Source organism: Oratosquilla oratoria, chromosome 41 (genome assembly GCF_046742065.1).
Source record: "Oratosquilla oratoria isolate Oo_2021 chromosome 41, ASM4674206v1, whole genome shotgun sequence".
NCBI classification, from domain to species: Eukaryota; Metazoa; Arthropoda; class Malacostraca; order Stomatopoda; family Squillidae; genus Oratosquilla; species Oratosquilla oratoria.
This window is the reverse complement of record NC_134817.1, coordinates 7,346,742-7,364,241: the sequence shown is the minus strand read 5'-3', so window position 1 is coordinate 7,364,241 and position 17,500 is coordinate 7,346,742. Positions and strand designations below refer to the sequence as shown.

Genomic DNA, 17,500 nt, shown 5'->3' with positions numbered 1-17,500 from the left:
ACTTTATTTATTCATTTATTTATTTATTGTATCCCCTTGTAGCCATCATTGCAAAAAGTGTATATATATTCTATCTACGCTTATTTCAAAACGCACTTACAGTTGTATCATATGACATTAAAATTAAAGATGTTTGCAGTAGTTTAAATAGGTGAGCAGTTAAGTTGATGTGACCCATTAGAATACTTTTGTAGTTCCCCCTTCCCCTTTCTCCCCTTCCCCTTTCTCCACCTTCCCCCTTCCCCTTTCCCTCCAAAGAGGTCACCTCATATGGCCCTTCCAGAAAGTTGACCTGATGACCTCGGTTGAGAACCACGGCAGTGACCACCCACCCTGCATGCTTTTGGAGATAAAACGATAAAATGGGCCAGGTGGCACACACGGTACTCACGGTGCCACGTGACACTCACGGTGCCACGTGACGCTCACGGTACTCACGGTGCCACGTGACACTCACGGTACTCACGTTGCCACGTGGTACTCACGGTGCCACGTGACACACACGGTACTCACGGTGCCACGTGACACACACGGTACTCACGGTGCCACGTGACACACACAGTACTCACGGTGCCACGTGGCGCCCACGGTACTCACGTGGCGCTCACGGTACTCACGTGGCACTCACGGTGCCACGTGACACTGACGGTGTCCCAGGTGGCACTACTTACGTGGGAGGAGGTCGTAGTAGACGAGCCCATTGGGCCACAGGGTGTCGTTCTTCTTGGTCTTTCGTGGTCGTCGCACCAGCGGCGTCTCAGAGTCTGGACGGAGAGGAGCACGTGCAAGGGAAAGGGGATTCGAATGTACAGCAGGCTGTGAACATAGGAATGAACGGGCAGGATATGAACATAAGAGTGGACAGGCCGGGTCGCTGGAACGAACAGGCCGGTCTAGGAGGAGTGGAGAGGGAGTGCGCGAATACTGGAATGCTCAGGAAAGGTGTGAAGAGGAATGAAGAGAATGTGATCGTGGTATGAACAGGTTGGATCGTAAACATGAAATGAATAGGCCAGGTTCTGAGCATAGGAATGAGCAGATAGAATGCGATTATAGTGATTAACATAGGATTAAATAGGCTGAATTATAGGAATGAACAGGGAGACAGGGAACACAAATGTGGATAGGTAACGTTTGAACATAGAAATGGACAAACAGGGTATAGAGTTGATGATAAATAGGATGTAATGGTAGGATGTCAACACAGATGAACAGGCAGGGTTATGAAGATGGAAATGAACAGGATTAAATGACAGAATGTACAATGTAGCAATGAAGAAGAGCCACCGGAAATGCAGATTATGAACAGAGCATTGTGTCGAAACGTTAGAACAAATAAATGAACAGGTAGAACAGTCCAGATCTGAATACAGAAAAGAACCAAACAACATTTGAACACGTAAGAATAAATGTCCTAAAACAGAGGAAGATCACTGACTCTAAACACATGAATGAACAAATAGAAGGTACACTAAAAATGCAAAGACAGAAATGTGAGCACAGACTATGAATACAAGGTTGAACAGTCACATTAGGACTTGTGAACAAGCAATTGTTCATAAGAATGTTTATCCATCGTTTCGTGGAATATACAGACAAATCGGCAGCAGAAGAACGAAAGCAAGACTGTATGAAATGACAAACAACTAGACTGAATACAACAGGTTATGTGTAGACTGTAAGTGTATACACAACCAGTCTACAGGTGAAGTTGAGAAAAGTAATGATACAAGTAGACTGTAGTTTGTTATATCCCACAGACCGTTAGTGAATTTTATGTTGAATATGAAGATTGCGAACAAAATATGAACACAGTAAACACAGGCACGTGCATTGTGTACCGACTGTGTTTACAGGAGATATTATGACACTGAATGAAGCTTACAACACGACGTAATGTGTAATATTATGAAAGTTTCTGCTGTGGAATTTACAATTATGTTGTTATCTGATATACTTTCATTTGGAGGAATTTAGAAGTAGATCTTCTCCAAACCAACAAGAGCATTTGCGAGAACTCGACAAAGGAAGAGAAGGAGAGAGAGAGAGAGAGCGAGAGAGGGGGAGAGTTTTTTTCATGTCAGTGCCCTAGTAATGAATTATTACTTTAGTGTGTTCATTTGAACTCGGCGGGGATTTTTATACATGTACCAAATGCCTATCCACCTTATTAGGAGGATAGCCGAGTCAAAACACGCACACCCACACCATAAACAAGTAAAACCTATTTACCCACCCACTCCCATCCCAGCCCGGTCTCCCCGCCCCTCTGCCCGGGTCAAACGCAATGCAGTAAGGCACAGTTCCTCCTTAGCAGGGCCGAGAAAAAAATGTATACCTATTTTGTAATATTCTTAATGAAATTCACTCGGTACCAACAAGAAGAAATTAGGAGATCGCGAGCAGAATTAGTTAATCTTAAATATGAGAAATTGAGAACTAACCTTATGGCAAGATGAATGCAAGAAATCCCCGCCAAGTTAAGATGAACAAGCTTAAAGTGATTTGTAAACAATCGTGTACTCATACGCGTATTCGTACTGTGTATGAAAACTTATGTACTAACAACTTGTAAACAATAGTAATTAGCGGTTGATGACGTCAGCAGTTAGAGTCTGGACCTGGAAGTAATTACGTATGACATAAATTTTTAGTAATTAAAGCTTTATCTGTGGGAAAAGAAAACGCATTACGAAAAGATTTTGAAGTGATGGTTTCTCTATCAGTCTGTCTGTCTGTAGAGCCAAAAAGATTAAAGCAGTGGGAAACTACAATTCATAACAAAAATAAAAAATACTTAATGCATCTAAATCCTGTTCTAAAACAAATGTATCCTAGAAACTCGAAGTTTGTGAATGTTGACAAAGATAGATTAATATTTACAGGAATCGTAGGACAGTGGCATCATATTAAGGTTGACTAAAGACAATTTAGTATTATAACTGATCTTTTTTATATTATGTAAGAACTAGAGTAGCTCATAGTTATACATGTAATAGGTATTTATATTGCAGCCACATTAGTTTGAAAATACAGTTAAAACAAAAACTCATCATCTTAGTGTATCACATAAAACGTCTTGGTAATAATTGTCATCAGTTCGACATTGAGAAACCAAACGAAGCAGAAGAGAATGCTCTCATCTTAAGATCTACACTGAAACAAAATAACCCTTTTAATTTCTCCTGGACTTTGAGGATCCTGAGAATACTTCGTGGACAAGAGGTAGACGTTCTTGGTCTGTTGTTGCGAAGACGCTTACCTCGCTCATGGAGGAGAAGTTCATATCCCGGCGACATGACGTCACCACTGCCGCCGCCGCCGCCGCCGCCGCCACCGCCAGGGTCAACAAGCGTCTGTGGGGGCAGACACGCCAATGTTTATTTTCAGGATCGCGGTTGATTATGTCTGTACATGTGTGTGTGTGTGTATACATGCATGCACGAAGCCACACATATACAAAGAAACGCACACACACACACACACACACATGTATATGTATATGTATGTATATATATGTATGTGTATATATATATGTATATATATATATGTATATATATATGTATATATATATATGTATATATATGTATATGTATATATATGTATATGTATATATATATATATGTATATGTATATATATATATGTATATATATATGTATATGTATATACTGTATAGGCACAACATTTCGACAAAAAGGAAAGACGGAACCAGTGTCAGTTATATTCTGTATTAGGCCCTGTTCACACACAATCGGTTTGAACCGCGCGGAAACCGCGGCGGTACCGCATAGTCAAGGAAAAACTGCGCGGTTGTGTATGAACGCCTCCATTGACTTACACTGTAATTGAACCGCCACGGTTGGAACCGCTGGTGTGGACAGGGCCTCACTGATATCACAGTTACTGTGCAAGGTGTGTGTGTGTGTGTTTTGTGGTATTGTTGGTTTTTTTTTTTTATTCTCATTTTTATTTATTTATTTATTCTTATTTCTTACAATTGTGAGAAGTGTTGGTACTGCGATCTATTATGCCATTTTCCACAAATATGTGAGATTTTTACCACGAAATTCCCATAAGGAAATCTGGATTTCCACGTTTTTTTTCACAAAAAGAAGGAATTATTATATACACAAATAAGTTTCACTGCAACATATCATATACTCACAAAACATCCGATGTGAGCAAATTCCTCAGACACAAATTTGTGGAAAATTCCCACAAAATGGCATCGGTGATTGTGAGAACAGCCTGCCACTGATATGAATATCTTGTCCCTTTTATATTTTTATATATTTATTTATCGTTATTTTTATTTTCTATTATTTATATTTCTTGTTTCTTCATTTGATTGTTTATTTATTATCTTATTTATATTATTTATTTATTTGTTTATTGTGGGCGCCCGTGAACAGAGTAACGTTTTGCGTCTTGTTCACACTAGCGGTTTGAACCGCGCGGAAACCGCGGCGGTACCGCATAGTCAAGGAAAAATTGCGCAGTTGTGTGTGTGAACGCTTCCCTTGAATTTCATTGGAATTGAACCGCCGCGGTTGGAACCGCTAGTGTGAATAGGTCGACTCGGTAACTGAAGAACCACCCCTGTCGTTTTCAGTTCGCGGGCGATGTTCTTGCACCAGGCGGGACTCGAACCCCGACTTCAGGCGTTATCACACTGGGCTATTTTTCCTCCGATTGTTGGAGCAGATATGCTGGAGGAAAATTATTTTCCTTCAGCATATCAAATGTTACCGCCGATTAATCGGAGGTTGGAGTAAAAATAGCCCAGTGTGATGACATCTTTACCGGCTGCAACTGTCGTTTGTGCCCATGTTGTAGTCTAAGGATTTTATTCTTTTGAATGTTAGACGATTTTATTCAGCTGATGAGAAAAAGCAGTCTGGGTACTTGTGGTTGACCACTGTACTAGGAAACTCATGCTATGTCCATAATACACACACACACACACACACACACACACACACACACACACACACACACACCACACACACAAAAACGCACACGCAAACAAACACACAAAAACACACACGCAAACACACATACATGAAAACACACACGCACACACATGAAAACACACACGCACTTTATTACACACCAATGTCATTCACAATCGTGATAGACAAGACATAAGTTATGTAGGCAGAGGTGGACAGACCACCTGGAAAGAAGGAAAACATAAACTAATCTCAAAGGCACTTTGGATTAAGATAGGGAAGGTGATAGTGATGTTAACCTCTGAGGTTTCATGTCAAAAAAGAAGCCTAAACTCTGGTAGTTCCGTGTAAAAGAAATAGGAATGAATAAAAGGTACATTAGGTTTATCGTGTTAAATTCGAGGAGAGACATTTAAGAAGGAAGCTGGATGTGGTCTTCAAGGTGGAGGGCGGTGTGGAGTGGAGTGCCTCAAGGATCGGTACTGGCGCCCGTCCCAGAGGATAGAGGCGCTGGTAATTATCGGCGACAAAATAAGACTCTCTATTTATCTTATTTCCTTTCTGCCTCTCTTATCTTCCAAGTCTCCACACCATCCAGTATCGTGGGCACAATTACACCTTCATATAATCTTCTCTTTGCATCTATTCTCAGATACCTGTTTCCCATGACACTTGTCATTCCTCCATATATATATATATATATATATATATATATATATATATATATATATATAATATACATACATACATACATACAACACAAAATGGGGCCCAGTGAACAGATTAACATTTATCAACCCCAACTCACTTTAATTCTAAGCCATCAACGTCGAGTAACTCGAGGAGGCATAGATGCAGAAATTAATACGTGGTCAAGCTAAGGACTCGAACCTTCGCAAGCACGTAGCAAGCAACAGTGTTTTAGCCCAATGCGCTATCAAGATTATATATATATATATATATATATATGATATGTGCGTGCGTGTGTGTGTGTGTGTGTGTGTATGGACACTTCATACATAGTAATGTGACCACAGGGCGTCCACTGCTAAGACTTTCCCATAAAGCAAACTTGACGTTCAAATTCTTCGCGAAATGTTCTGTCATCTCCTCTCATCTCGTCTCTCTGGGCGCCGTCGCCGCTGCCCCCGTCGCCACATGGGGCAGCTCCACGTAGCTGCTGCTGCTGCTGCCACTTAAAGCATCAACGTCAATAAACAGCTCCGTCGATGAATGTGAGTGTGAGAGAGGGGGGATGGCGCCGTCGCCCAATTTATGCACAAATATTTTACGACTCTCTCCCTTCCAGTGTCTCTCTCCATCCCTTCCTATCTCTCTCTCTCTCTCTCTCTCTTTCTCTCTTTTCCAGTCTCTCCACCCCTTCCTATCTCTCTCTTCCCCCCCTCTCTCTCTGTCTCTGTATCTATCTCTCCATCCACCCATCTATAAAACATATGCACATTGTTCCTTTCCTGCACACACACACACACACAAACACACACACACACACACACACACACACACACACACACACACACACACACACACACACACACACACACACACGAGAGAGAGAGAGAGAGAGCGTTGACATCGGCAAGATGCAAGCAAAGGTCTATTGATGTCATGAGCATTAGCAATTCTCCGGAGTTTGAACATGGAAACCCGCTGGCAGTCCAGAGAAGCTTTTTGTTGTTGTTTACCTTTCGGACAGCTGAGTCGTCTCAAGCCGTGTCAACCGACGCGCCGAAGAGAAAGAATGCAGACTATTAAAAAAAGAAAACGGGAAAAAATGCATCACCTAACAGCACGTTGGTATATTTATGTTGCTCAGCTTATTAATTGTCTATTTCTCTTTTGTACCTTTTTTTTTTTATTCAAGTTCCGGGTGCATTTTTTATGAATGTTTTTCCAGCTTGGCTGTGCACGTTTTTAATGAGGGATGATGAGTGAGGTTTTCGTCAATGGAAGATGGTGTCGTGATTGACAGTTGGATCTTGTAGCCACCAACTGAGGTCAATATCTTTTGTCTGAGTTTACCTATGTGTAATGTATTGACAGGAAAGGATTCACGCTCGTGAGGTCCCGTTTTTTCGGCAACATCGAATAGGCTTAACCTCAAATTCGTTTGTTCGTGGTCGTAGATTGAACTGGTTACTTATGTGGGCAGTTACGGAAAGATTACCTAATTCTGAGGATTTTTTTTTTCCATTGTGTTCTTTTTCGTGGTCCACAGTGACCTCGTAACACACTCGTTCCAAATTATGAATATCTGTCATTTTGATTCACTTCTTTTATCAATCTGTTTTTTGAGGGGGGGGGGAGATCTAATACTTGTAATCCCTCCTTATATGGTTTGTCCGTCCGCTAGGCTGGGAACCAATCAACGGTGGTATTCTTGAAAAAAATCTTTCCCTTCCAAAGGTTTATATAAGATATAAGGAAAGATTTATATAAGGGAAGATTTTTTTTATAAGAATATCACCGTAAGATTCTTACGGTGGTATTCTTAAGAAAAACATTTCCCTTCCAGGAATTTATATGTAAGATTTATATAAAGAAATATTTATACAAATATATTTTTTTTAATTTATATGTAAGATTTATATAAAGAAATATTTATACAAATATATTTTTTTAAGAATATCACCGTTAGACGCTGCCCTTTGTATTTTTCAATCTTGTTTATATGTATATATATATATATATATATATATATATATATATATATATATATATATCTTTTTCAAACATATTAATTTTTCACTTTAATTCCATGCCATCACGATCGAGACTGACAAGGAGCTCGACGGAAGCATATGCGGAAACCAATATGTAGTCAATCCAGGGACTCGAACCCAGCTGAGACGTAACAAGTGAAACAGTGACTTAATATAGTTGAAAAAGATTAGTATATGTGTACTGGGGACCATTCAGTGTGCGTGTGTGTATATATATATATATATATATATATATATATATATATATATATATATATACACACACACACAACGGAGGGAAAGAAGGAACCTCTACTTCAGCCGTTCTCCTGAACAGGGTGTCTTCCCGGAAAGGTCCTGAAGGGCACGACGCTATCTTCCGCAGACCGCGTCCTCCTCCTGGGCCTCGTAGAAGGCGGCCACGATGTCACTGGGCCCCTTCTGAGGCCCCTTGGCAAGGACTTCGAGGGCCCCTGGGCAGTTGAAGGATGAGCGAGACAATCGAGACATGGGAATAGAGATAGGGATAGAGTTGCTATTGAGGTTTGTAGTAGCTGTATAGTATATAGTGATACCAAGATATCGATATAGGGAAATATAGAAAGGTTAGAAAGGTGTGGTGACAAAGTACTTGTATTCGCGAGGTGTGTGTGTTCATCTCACCTTGGTCTTTGGATCACGTGTTGGACTCGTGATCGACAGCTATTTCCCTCCCGTAAGAGAGCTCAGAGCTCGTATGACCGATCTATGGGTAATGCTATGACCTTACACGCACACACACACCCAACTCCCGGCCCACGAGAGTCGGAGTAACGACCCGAAGCGCAGCGATACCGAAATAATTTCGGCCCTGGGCAGGATTCGAACCAGGTACTGCCGCACCTCCGTACTGGCAGTCCAGTACTCTATCAACCGCGCCACCGAGTCTCTTTATTTTTTTTTATTTGTGTGTGTGTGTGTGTGTGTGTGTGTGTGTGTGTGTGTGTGTGTGTGTTTCTGTGTTTCTGTGTGGTGGCATGCACAGGGACAGTAACTCCCTCGCCAGTGACATGACAGCTTGTTGGTTATACACACACGCTTGTACACACACACACACACACACACACACACACACACGCACACACGCACACACAATAACCCCTCTGTCTCTTTGTCCGTGACAATAACCCACAACTCTAGGGTGCTGGAGGCCTGTCTGCTTCTGCAGGAGGAGGAGGAGGACGAGCAGGAGGAGGAGGAGGAGGAGGAGCATCGCAAGACACACTCGAGACAGATTACATTTCGCATAAATATATGAAAACTTGTTTGCCCAAGCCTGTACGCTTGACCGCCTCCGTCTGCGTTCATGAGCTGAGCGACATTTGCGCATGCGCGAGAATGTGCATGAATTTGGCAATGACATGGCCCACAGACGCACGCATGCAACCGCACATGTATACAATTGCACTCGTTTGGGAAAGAAAGAAATATTGAGTAAGAGATAACAGTGAGTAAATTATTAAGAAAACAGAGAAAATAAATGAAATGAAATGAATAAATGTAAAGAGAAAAATAATAATAAATAAATAATAAGACAATAGAGAAAAAATCAGACAATGAAATGAAATGAATAAGAGAAAATAATTTGTAAAGATTAATAAATAGATAATAAAGAAGACAGAAAACAAACAAAATGATACAAAGTTAATAAATGCAAAAGGAAAAAATAATAAATAGATAAAAACGAATTACTAAAAAATCAGAAAACGGAAACAAACATAAATCAATTAAATTGATAAATGTCAAATAATTCTTCAGCTGAAGTGTTATGTAATATAGACGAGTATGAGTGTGCGTATTTACTTAATTGTATTAAGCAGAGTAAGTTTAATACTCGCGGGGTTCCGTTTCCGCATTTTCCGTGGTCCACTTTACTTTTGAATTCACTTAAATTTTTGGGTTGTCCTCTTTACTCTCTCTCTCTCTCTCTCTCTCTCTCTCTCTCTCTCTCTCTCTCTCTCTCTCTCTCTCTCTCTCTCTCTCTCTCTCTCTCTCTCTCTGAGGAAGAAGAGATTTTGTCTTGTGGATCAATGTCTCTTATATAAGAAAATATTTAGAAATATTTTTCTGACACGTGTGATTCACCAAGGTCTTGGATCACGTACTGGACTCGTGACCGACAGCTATTACCCTCACACACACACACACACACACACACACACACACACACACACACACACACACACACACACACACACCAAACTCCTCGCCCACGAGAGTTCGAGTGCCGGCTCGCAGCGCAGCGATACTGAAATTATTTCAACCCTGGGCAGAAATCGAGCTCGGGTCGCTGGAGTAGCGGTTGCGAACTCTACCACTGCGCGGTCGAACTGTGTGTGTGTGTGCGTGTGAGCGCGCTAAGCAAAGGCCTCTGCCAACCTTTGCCTCGCTACTCTTGCAAACTTTTGTCGCGTACTTCTCCTTTCACGCTCTGCCCGTTCTTAATCTACTGAGTCTATTTCTGCTTTTCATCAATCATCTTTTGCGTCTTCTCCGTCTTCTTGTTCTCTATCTTCTTTGTCTTCCTCTTCGTCTTCTCCGCCTTCTTTTTCTTTTTCTTCTTTTTGCTTTTTGCTTTTTTGCTGCTTGCTTTATGTCTTGATATTTCCAGTATTGGATCCCGTTTGTTCTTAGTGTATGCCTTGACATATTCTTCTTTTTCTTCTTCTTCCTCTTCTAACTCTTCTTCCTCTTCTCCTATTCCTTCTCTGTGTTCCCTTATCTCCTTCTCCTTCTTGTTCTCTGTGTAATTCTTAGTAAAGTCATCTTTTTATTTTTCTTCTTTTTGTTCTTCTCCTTATCTCTTCTCATTCGTCTTCTTCTCCGTTTCCTTCTTCTCCTTCTCCCTCTCTGTGTAATTCTTAATATACTTTTCTTTCCTTTTTTCCTCTTCTTATTCTTCTCTTACTCCTGTCTTCTTCTCAGTCTCCTTAGTCTCCTTGTTCTGTGTAATTTTTAAGATGCTCTTCTTTTTCTTTTTCCTCTTCTTATTCTTCTCCTCCTACTCCTCTCTTCTCTTTCTCCGTCTCCTTCTTCTCCTTCTTGCTCTCTTAGTAATTCTTGAGATGCTCTTCTTTATCTTTTCCTTTTCTCATTCTTTTCCTTATCCTCCTCTCTTCTCCTTTTTCGTCGTCTTCTCCGTCTCCTTCTCTTTATTTTGTCTTCACGTGAGCAAAGAAATAAGTTATCGTGCATAGACTTTAGAATAATCAATAAATACGAATAAGCTTCTTCAGGAAAGTGTATGAAAACATTGAATAAGAATAAAAACTATACCAAAAATAGAAAAAATAGAAGAAAAAAAAAACACGCAGCGAGGCAGACCAGGCGAAATACGACAAAATAAACGAAAATTAAAAATAATTACTAAACAAAGAAAAAAAAAATGACGATAGAACATGAAGTATGAGATAGAAATCGAAAATAGCAGTAGCCAGCTTGCGGGAACAGGAATGTAAACAAAAATGAAATTAAATCAAGTAATAAGAAAATCAAATTAATTCATAAGCAAGCACATACTTCATAAGTGTAAGATTTGAAAGCAAACAACAGAAAAACTCAACAATCATAAGTAAATAAATATAGCACACACACACACACACACACACACACACACACACACACACACTTACGAAGTCAGTCATCATCAGCTGCCATGTCTTAAAAAAGGGACAATTTCAAAGTACTCATTTTTTTTTTTTTTTTTTTTTTTTTTCCAAATTACCTTCCATTTGCAACGTCGTTGTTAAATGACAAAATTGACCCAATAATGTCTTTCTCTTGATTGGATGTGTTTGGGAAAAGGTCACACGATAACATTGCAGATGTTGCATGGTCAATCGTCATCTGAGTCTTTGTCCAGCAGTGTACTCGAATAGATTGATTGACAAGGAAGGCCATATGCACGCGAAATGTCTAGTCAGTTTGTATATAAAGATGACAGTGTTAACAAGTTGATTACGTCTATCCTGGAAATCCGTGTTTTTTGTGTTTTGTCAGCCCTGCTTTTTTATTTATTTATTTTTTTTTTTTTTTGTGCGGACATTAGGCACCCGTTTTCTGTTATCACGTTTTCTGTGATCCAGGACAAAAACGGAGTGACTGTTCCTCAAGGGGAGTTAGTGACACGTGATACTAAAACCCAAAATCGCAATTGAAATTCTCGTGTGTGAATGGATGTGTATGTATATATACATATATATATATATATATATAATATATATATATATATATATGTATATTAGGGGGGAGGATCAAACTTGAGATCGAGGAAAGAAGAAAACGGGAGAAAGAAGAGGATAAAGGGAAGAAAAAAAAGAGAAGAAAAAATGTGAAGAAGAATAAAACACAGTTTCGTGATTGTATGGGAAGATATGAATGAGAAGAATACAGAAGAAAGAAAAAAAGAGAGGAAGACGGAAAAAGAAAAGAATGGAGGAGAAAGACAAGAAAAAAGAAGAAGAAGAATGCAGTGGGAAAAAGAGAGAGCGTAAAAAACAAAACAAAACAAAAAATGACTTAGTGGCCGTCACTATTAAACATCAAGTGTTACACAGTTCAAAACAAGTCGATGGCTTTTACAAGATTCGAACTCCCCTTCCAAACCCCAAACAAATTTCTAATGGACGAGGGAGGGAGTGGGGAGGGGGAGGGGGGAAACTTCGAGATGTTGTTGAGGGACGGGTCATGAAACCTGAAGCCTTCTGAATCACGCTTGAAACATTCTTGAAGCGTTTCGTTGAGCTTCGAATGAAGGGACTGCGCTTCGAAGCGAAGGTCGAATAGGAGGAGAAGGGTGGGTTCGGCTATGCGGTGTCACGGGTTTCTGATGATCTCACGAGAAAGATGTGATGCTTACGAAGATTTGGACGTAAATTAATAAAAAATATATAGAAATTGGCTATTTACACCTTTCAATGTTCTTTCTGGATGTGTTATTTCTTTCATTATTTATTTGTTTATATGTTCATTAATTTACTAATATGATACTATTCTCTTAGTCATTATTATCATTACGTGTGTGTATGTGTGTGTGTGTGTTGCCATATTCTAGACCAACAATTTATCTAACATTCGTATTCTAGATTTGACTTTTCTTAGATCTTCATTCAGGTCCTCACAATATGATGTAAGACTAATTGGTCATTTGGAAAATTAAATAACAAAAGATCGTAACCGAAGTCGTTTCTACTCGAAGTAGCAAAAAGCAAGTAACATGCTAGCGAGAAATGGATATTATGCCGACACCTTAATGGAGAGGGGGAAATGAATGATCTCATTTTCTCTTTCAGGAAACGGGGATTTTCTGGATTTTGAACATTTTCGTTTCGATTTTCGAAGAGTTCCGAAATATTGGAAATCCTCAGAGAGGGAGAGAGAGAGAGAGAGAGAGAGAGAGAGAGAGGGGGGGGGGGAGAAGTGTCTGTGGTCGTTTAAATCGGGTCCGTGACTAATGTAACCTCGTCTGAGATTTCTTTTAGTTTCTGGCCGCCCTGATAAGCAGTTGATACTCGTGGTCATAAGCACTAGTGGATGTAAATATACATATACATGTGCACGCAAGCACACACACACACACAAACATACACACAAGCACACACAGAAACACACACACAGAAACACACACACACACACACACACACACACACACACACACACACACACACACACACACACACACACACACACACACACACACACACACACATACAAACACAGGCATACAAACATACACAAACTTACACACACACGCACACACACACACACACACACACACACACACACACACGAGCTCTGAGCTCTCTTCCAGGAGGGAAATAGCTGTCGATCACGAGTCGAACACGTGATCCAAAAGACCAAGTGAATACACACACACACACACACACACACACACACACACATACATATATACACATTCCTCTTGTTCTGTGTACACTATCTCCACTTTCTTGGAGGTAGTAAAAGCCTATTTTCATGACTGCTGCAAGGTTCAATCCTCCATCTCTTAAAGAAGCTATACTATCCCATGGAAAGGATGAAAAAACAAACATAAAAGCAGACACATCTGCAAAGACTGTCCGAAGTAGAACAACCAACCCTGGAACAAAGAAGAGAAAGAGGAGATCTATTGTCCATTTACAAAATCATGAAAGACATGGAAGTCCTTGACAGAGAAGACTTATTAAAGTGGGATAGAAGAAAAACAAGTGGACATGAAAAGAAACTCAAAAAGGACAGTTATAGAAGAGATTTGAAAAAAAAAATCCACACAGAGTGGTAGATGTCTGGAGCAAATTGGACGAAAAAATAGTGTGTACAAACGCCATACAAGAATTTAAGAACAACCTAGATGTTGCGAGATACAAAGACGGGACACTACGGGCATAGCTCCCCTTCCCGTATAATACAGCTAGGTAAATGCACGGACGCTAGTCCTTCACATTACCTTGAGTTTTGCTGTAATTGAGAAGGAAAATTGTCATGTATTTACCTCGCCATGGTAAGAAAATGATTTCAGCAGTTGTCAGTAAAAAAGATAAGTAAATAGATAAAAGACTAATTGACCACCCCTAGTCCAGCATAGAATCTGTTCTAGTCGTTGTTGTTGTCGTTGTCGTCGTCGTTACTTAATTCGTATTTGTCATTTATATTCTTGTATTAAGTTATTTGTTTTTATATTGTCTCGTGTTTATTCTCTCGATAAGTTATCAGTTTATGTATTCTTTTATCTTTTTTCTATTATCATTATTGTTTCTATTTTTTATGTATATATTTTTTCCTTTTTTTCTCATTATCATTCATGGCAGCTTCCTTCAACACACACACACACACACACACACACACACACACACACACACACACACACACACACACACACACACACACACACATATATATATTGATTCATTATTTTAATACCAATTCAGTTTATCAAAGGCTTTCACCTCTTATAATAAAAGTTATAATGATAATTCATTTTAATAATAATAATATAATAACAGCAATACAATATTTGGTGATGCACTATATATTAAGCATTGATTTCATATTCCCCATCCCCTCAAAAAATAAACAAACAAATAAACACATGAATAAATGAATGAAATGCAACAGAGGAAGAGTTTAGACGATGTCCTTTCCTCCTTTTCCTCCTCTTCCTCCTCATCCTCCTCTTCGCCTTCCTCTTCTTCCTCCTCTTCGCCTTCCTCCTCCTCCTCTTCCTCTCTTCCCCCAGAGGATCTCATTCTGCCTTAATTGCAGAGGAGGAGGAGGAGGAGGTTGAGTGGACGCCTCGAAGAACACACCAAGGCTTGTGATGTCACCCAAAGCAGATGCCAATGCTCTCTACTGAAGGACCCAAATATATATTTTTCTTTCAATTTCTCTCTCTCTCTCTCTCTTTCTCTTTCTCTTTCTCTCTCTCATTCTCTCTCTTTCTCTTTCTCTCTCTCATTCTCTCTCTCTCTCAATCTCATTCTCATGGCCCATGGTATGGTAGTAGTGGTATAATCGGAAGCGTACTGGTCTCGCATTTGCTTATTTGTGGGTTCGAGTCCCGCACTCCTCTTCAATTCCCAGCAGTGAATGTTAATTACCTGCCCCCAACAGTCCAGTCCCATGATAGGGCAAAGGCGACGGATGGAGCCAAAGCCACTCAGCGCCTCCTGGCGTAGGTGTTTCAAATTTAGGGAAGTCCTCTTTTCCTGTTACGAGTATATTCGTCTTTGTGGTTAAGGTCTTGTGGTTAGAGGGGTCGGCCATCTCTCTCTCTCTCTCTCTCTCTCTCTCTCTCTCTCTCTCTCTCTCTCTTCGCGTCTGTAAGGAACTGATTTTCCAATGGAAAAACTCCAAAGGTATTCCTTATATATCTTGGGAAAGCCCCCCCACTATCCCGTTCTTTTTAATTTGACAGATAGATGTTGCCAGATAGGTTGGTTCCCATTTCTCTTTCTCTCTCTCTTTCTCTCTCTCTGTCTTTCTCTTTATCTGTCTTTCTCTCTCTCTCTCTCTTTCTCTGTCCCTCTCTTTCTCTCTCTCTCTCTCTCTCTCTCTCTCTCTCTCTCTCTCTTCGTCTGGAAGCGAGGAACCAGAGACGAGTAGTGGTTCGAACCCTGCTAGAGAGTCACCGCGTGAGGGCATTAAGGTCACGTGGTCTTTTCTACTCCGCTTACCGAAGTTTTTCATATCTAGCCACCTCGCAGTGCATGTGACCGCTGAAATATTATAAAATATTATCGCGTACATTTTTCGCGAAAAAAAAAACATATTAGAGAGAGAGAGGCAGAAAACAAAAAACAAATCCCACAAAAAAAATCGTAATAAAACAAAAAATAGATAAAAATAAAATCAGTAAATAAAAGAAAAAAATATCTTCTGGAATTTGAGAAAAGTTTTTTGGTCGTAGAAGACAGAGTTGGGGAGATGGGGGGGAGGGGGGAGGGGTGGTTAGAGGAGAAATAGATGTTGATGATGCACAGATGTCTGCTTGTTTGCCTTGCAACAAAATTTATAGAATAACATTTAGGCTCGTCTCTGGATCGGTTTCCTCAGAGCAAAAGTATCCCTCTTGATAATGACCCCAAGTTACAATGTTTGTGATGTGACTCACCTTTTTTTTTATGTGTATATTCACCAGCCGTTAACTCAGTTTTCGTTTCATTTATTTGTTCATTAGTATTATTATTATAATTATTGTTATTATTATTATTTTTATTATTTTATTATCATTATTGTCATTGTTATTATTATTAATTATTATTATTGTTATTATTATCATTATTATTATCATTTGATATTATTACTATTATTTTATTACTGCTATTATTGTTATTATTATTATTATCTATTATTATTATTACTATTATAATTATTATTATTGTCTAATAATTTCTAGTGTCAATTTTTTTAGCAAAAAAAAAAAAAAGAAAAAAAATATATATATATAAACTTGACTGTCAGGTCATGATGTCATTGTTTTTTTATATATTTTATTCCTTGTTTGTTTAATAATATTTATTCTTTCATTCCTTCATTTTACTTGTTATACATTGCTATAGACGAAGTGCGCCTATGGGCTTATAGAGACTTACGGATGGACATCAAAGAGGATCGCTCCCACCTTCCTCCTCTTCCTCCTCCTCCTCCTCCTCTTCCTCCACTTTCTTCTCCTCCTCTTCTTCCTTCTCCTCTTCCTCCTCCTCCTCTTCCTCCTATATCTCTACCTCCTCCTCCTCCTCTTTCTCCTTCTTTTCCTCCTCTTCCTCCACTTCTTCTTCCTCCTCCTCCTCCTCTTTCTCTTTCTCCTCCTTTTTTCCTCCTCTTCCTCCACTTCCTCTTCTTCCTCCACTTCCTCTTCTTCCTCCTTCTCCTCCTCCTCCTCCTCCTCCTCTTTCTCTTCCTATTCTTCTACCTCTTCCTCCTCATCCACCTCCTCCTCCTCCTCTTCCTCCTCCTCTTCCTCCTCATCCTATGTGTGTGTGTGTGTGTGTGGACCACGTCATTATATTTTCTTTTTTTGGATATTTCTTATTTCCCCTCTCTCTCTCTCTCTCTCAACTCTACTCTCTCGTGATCGATTAAGGCTTTTAAGTGTTCATGTTCTGTAAAGAATATGTTATTAACGAACAAATGAACAAGTTATAACATTATTGAAAATGTGATATGGAAATGGAGAGAGAGAGAGAGAGAGAGAGAGAGAGAGAGAGACGGTGAGGGAGAGAGATATATGGTTTCCAGCTTCTGTCGGGTTGAGCTGCGTGCAGCTGCATGTTGTCTGTGTGACCCTTGAC

At 39.7% G+C, this 17,500-nt stretch overlaps 1 protein-coding gene across 1 annotated transcript in view; it reads right to left on the bottom strand.

Annotated features, from left to right (window-relative positions):
- The window catches only part of LOC143021106 (uncharacterized), an 85,173-nt gene that overhangs the window by 50,002 nt on the left and 17,671 nt on the right, over positions 1-17,500 (bottom strand). Inside the window, exons 2-3 of the mRNA XM_076178391.1 lie at positions 3,263-3,356; positions 672-764 (exon numbers count right to left, since the gene is read on the bottom strand). Coding sequence (XP_076034506.1) covers positions 672-764; positions 3,263-3,356 — 187 coding nt within the window. The remainder of the gene's footprint in view (positions 1-671; positions 765-3,262; positions 3,357-17,500) is intronic.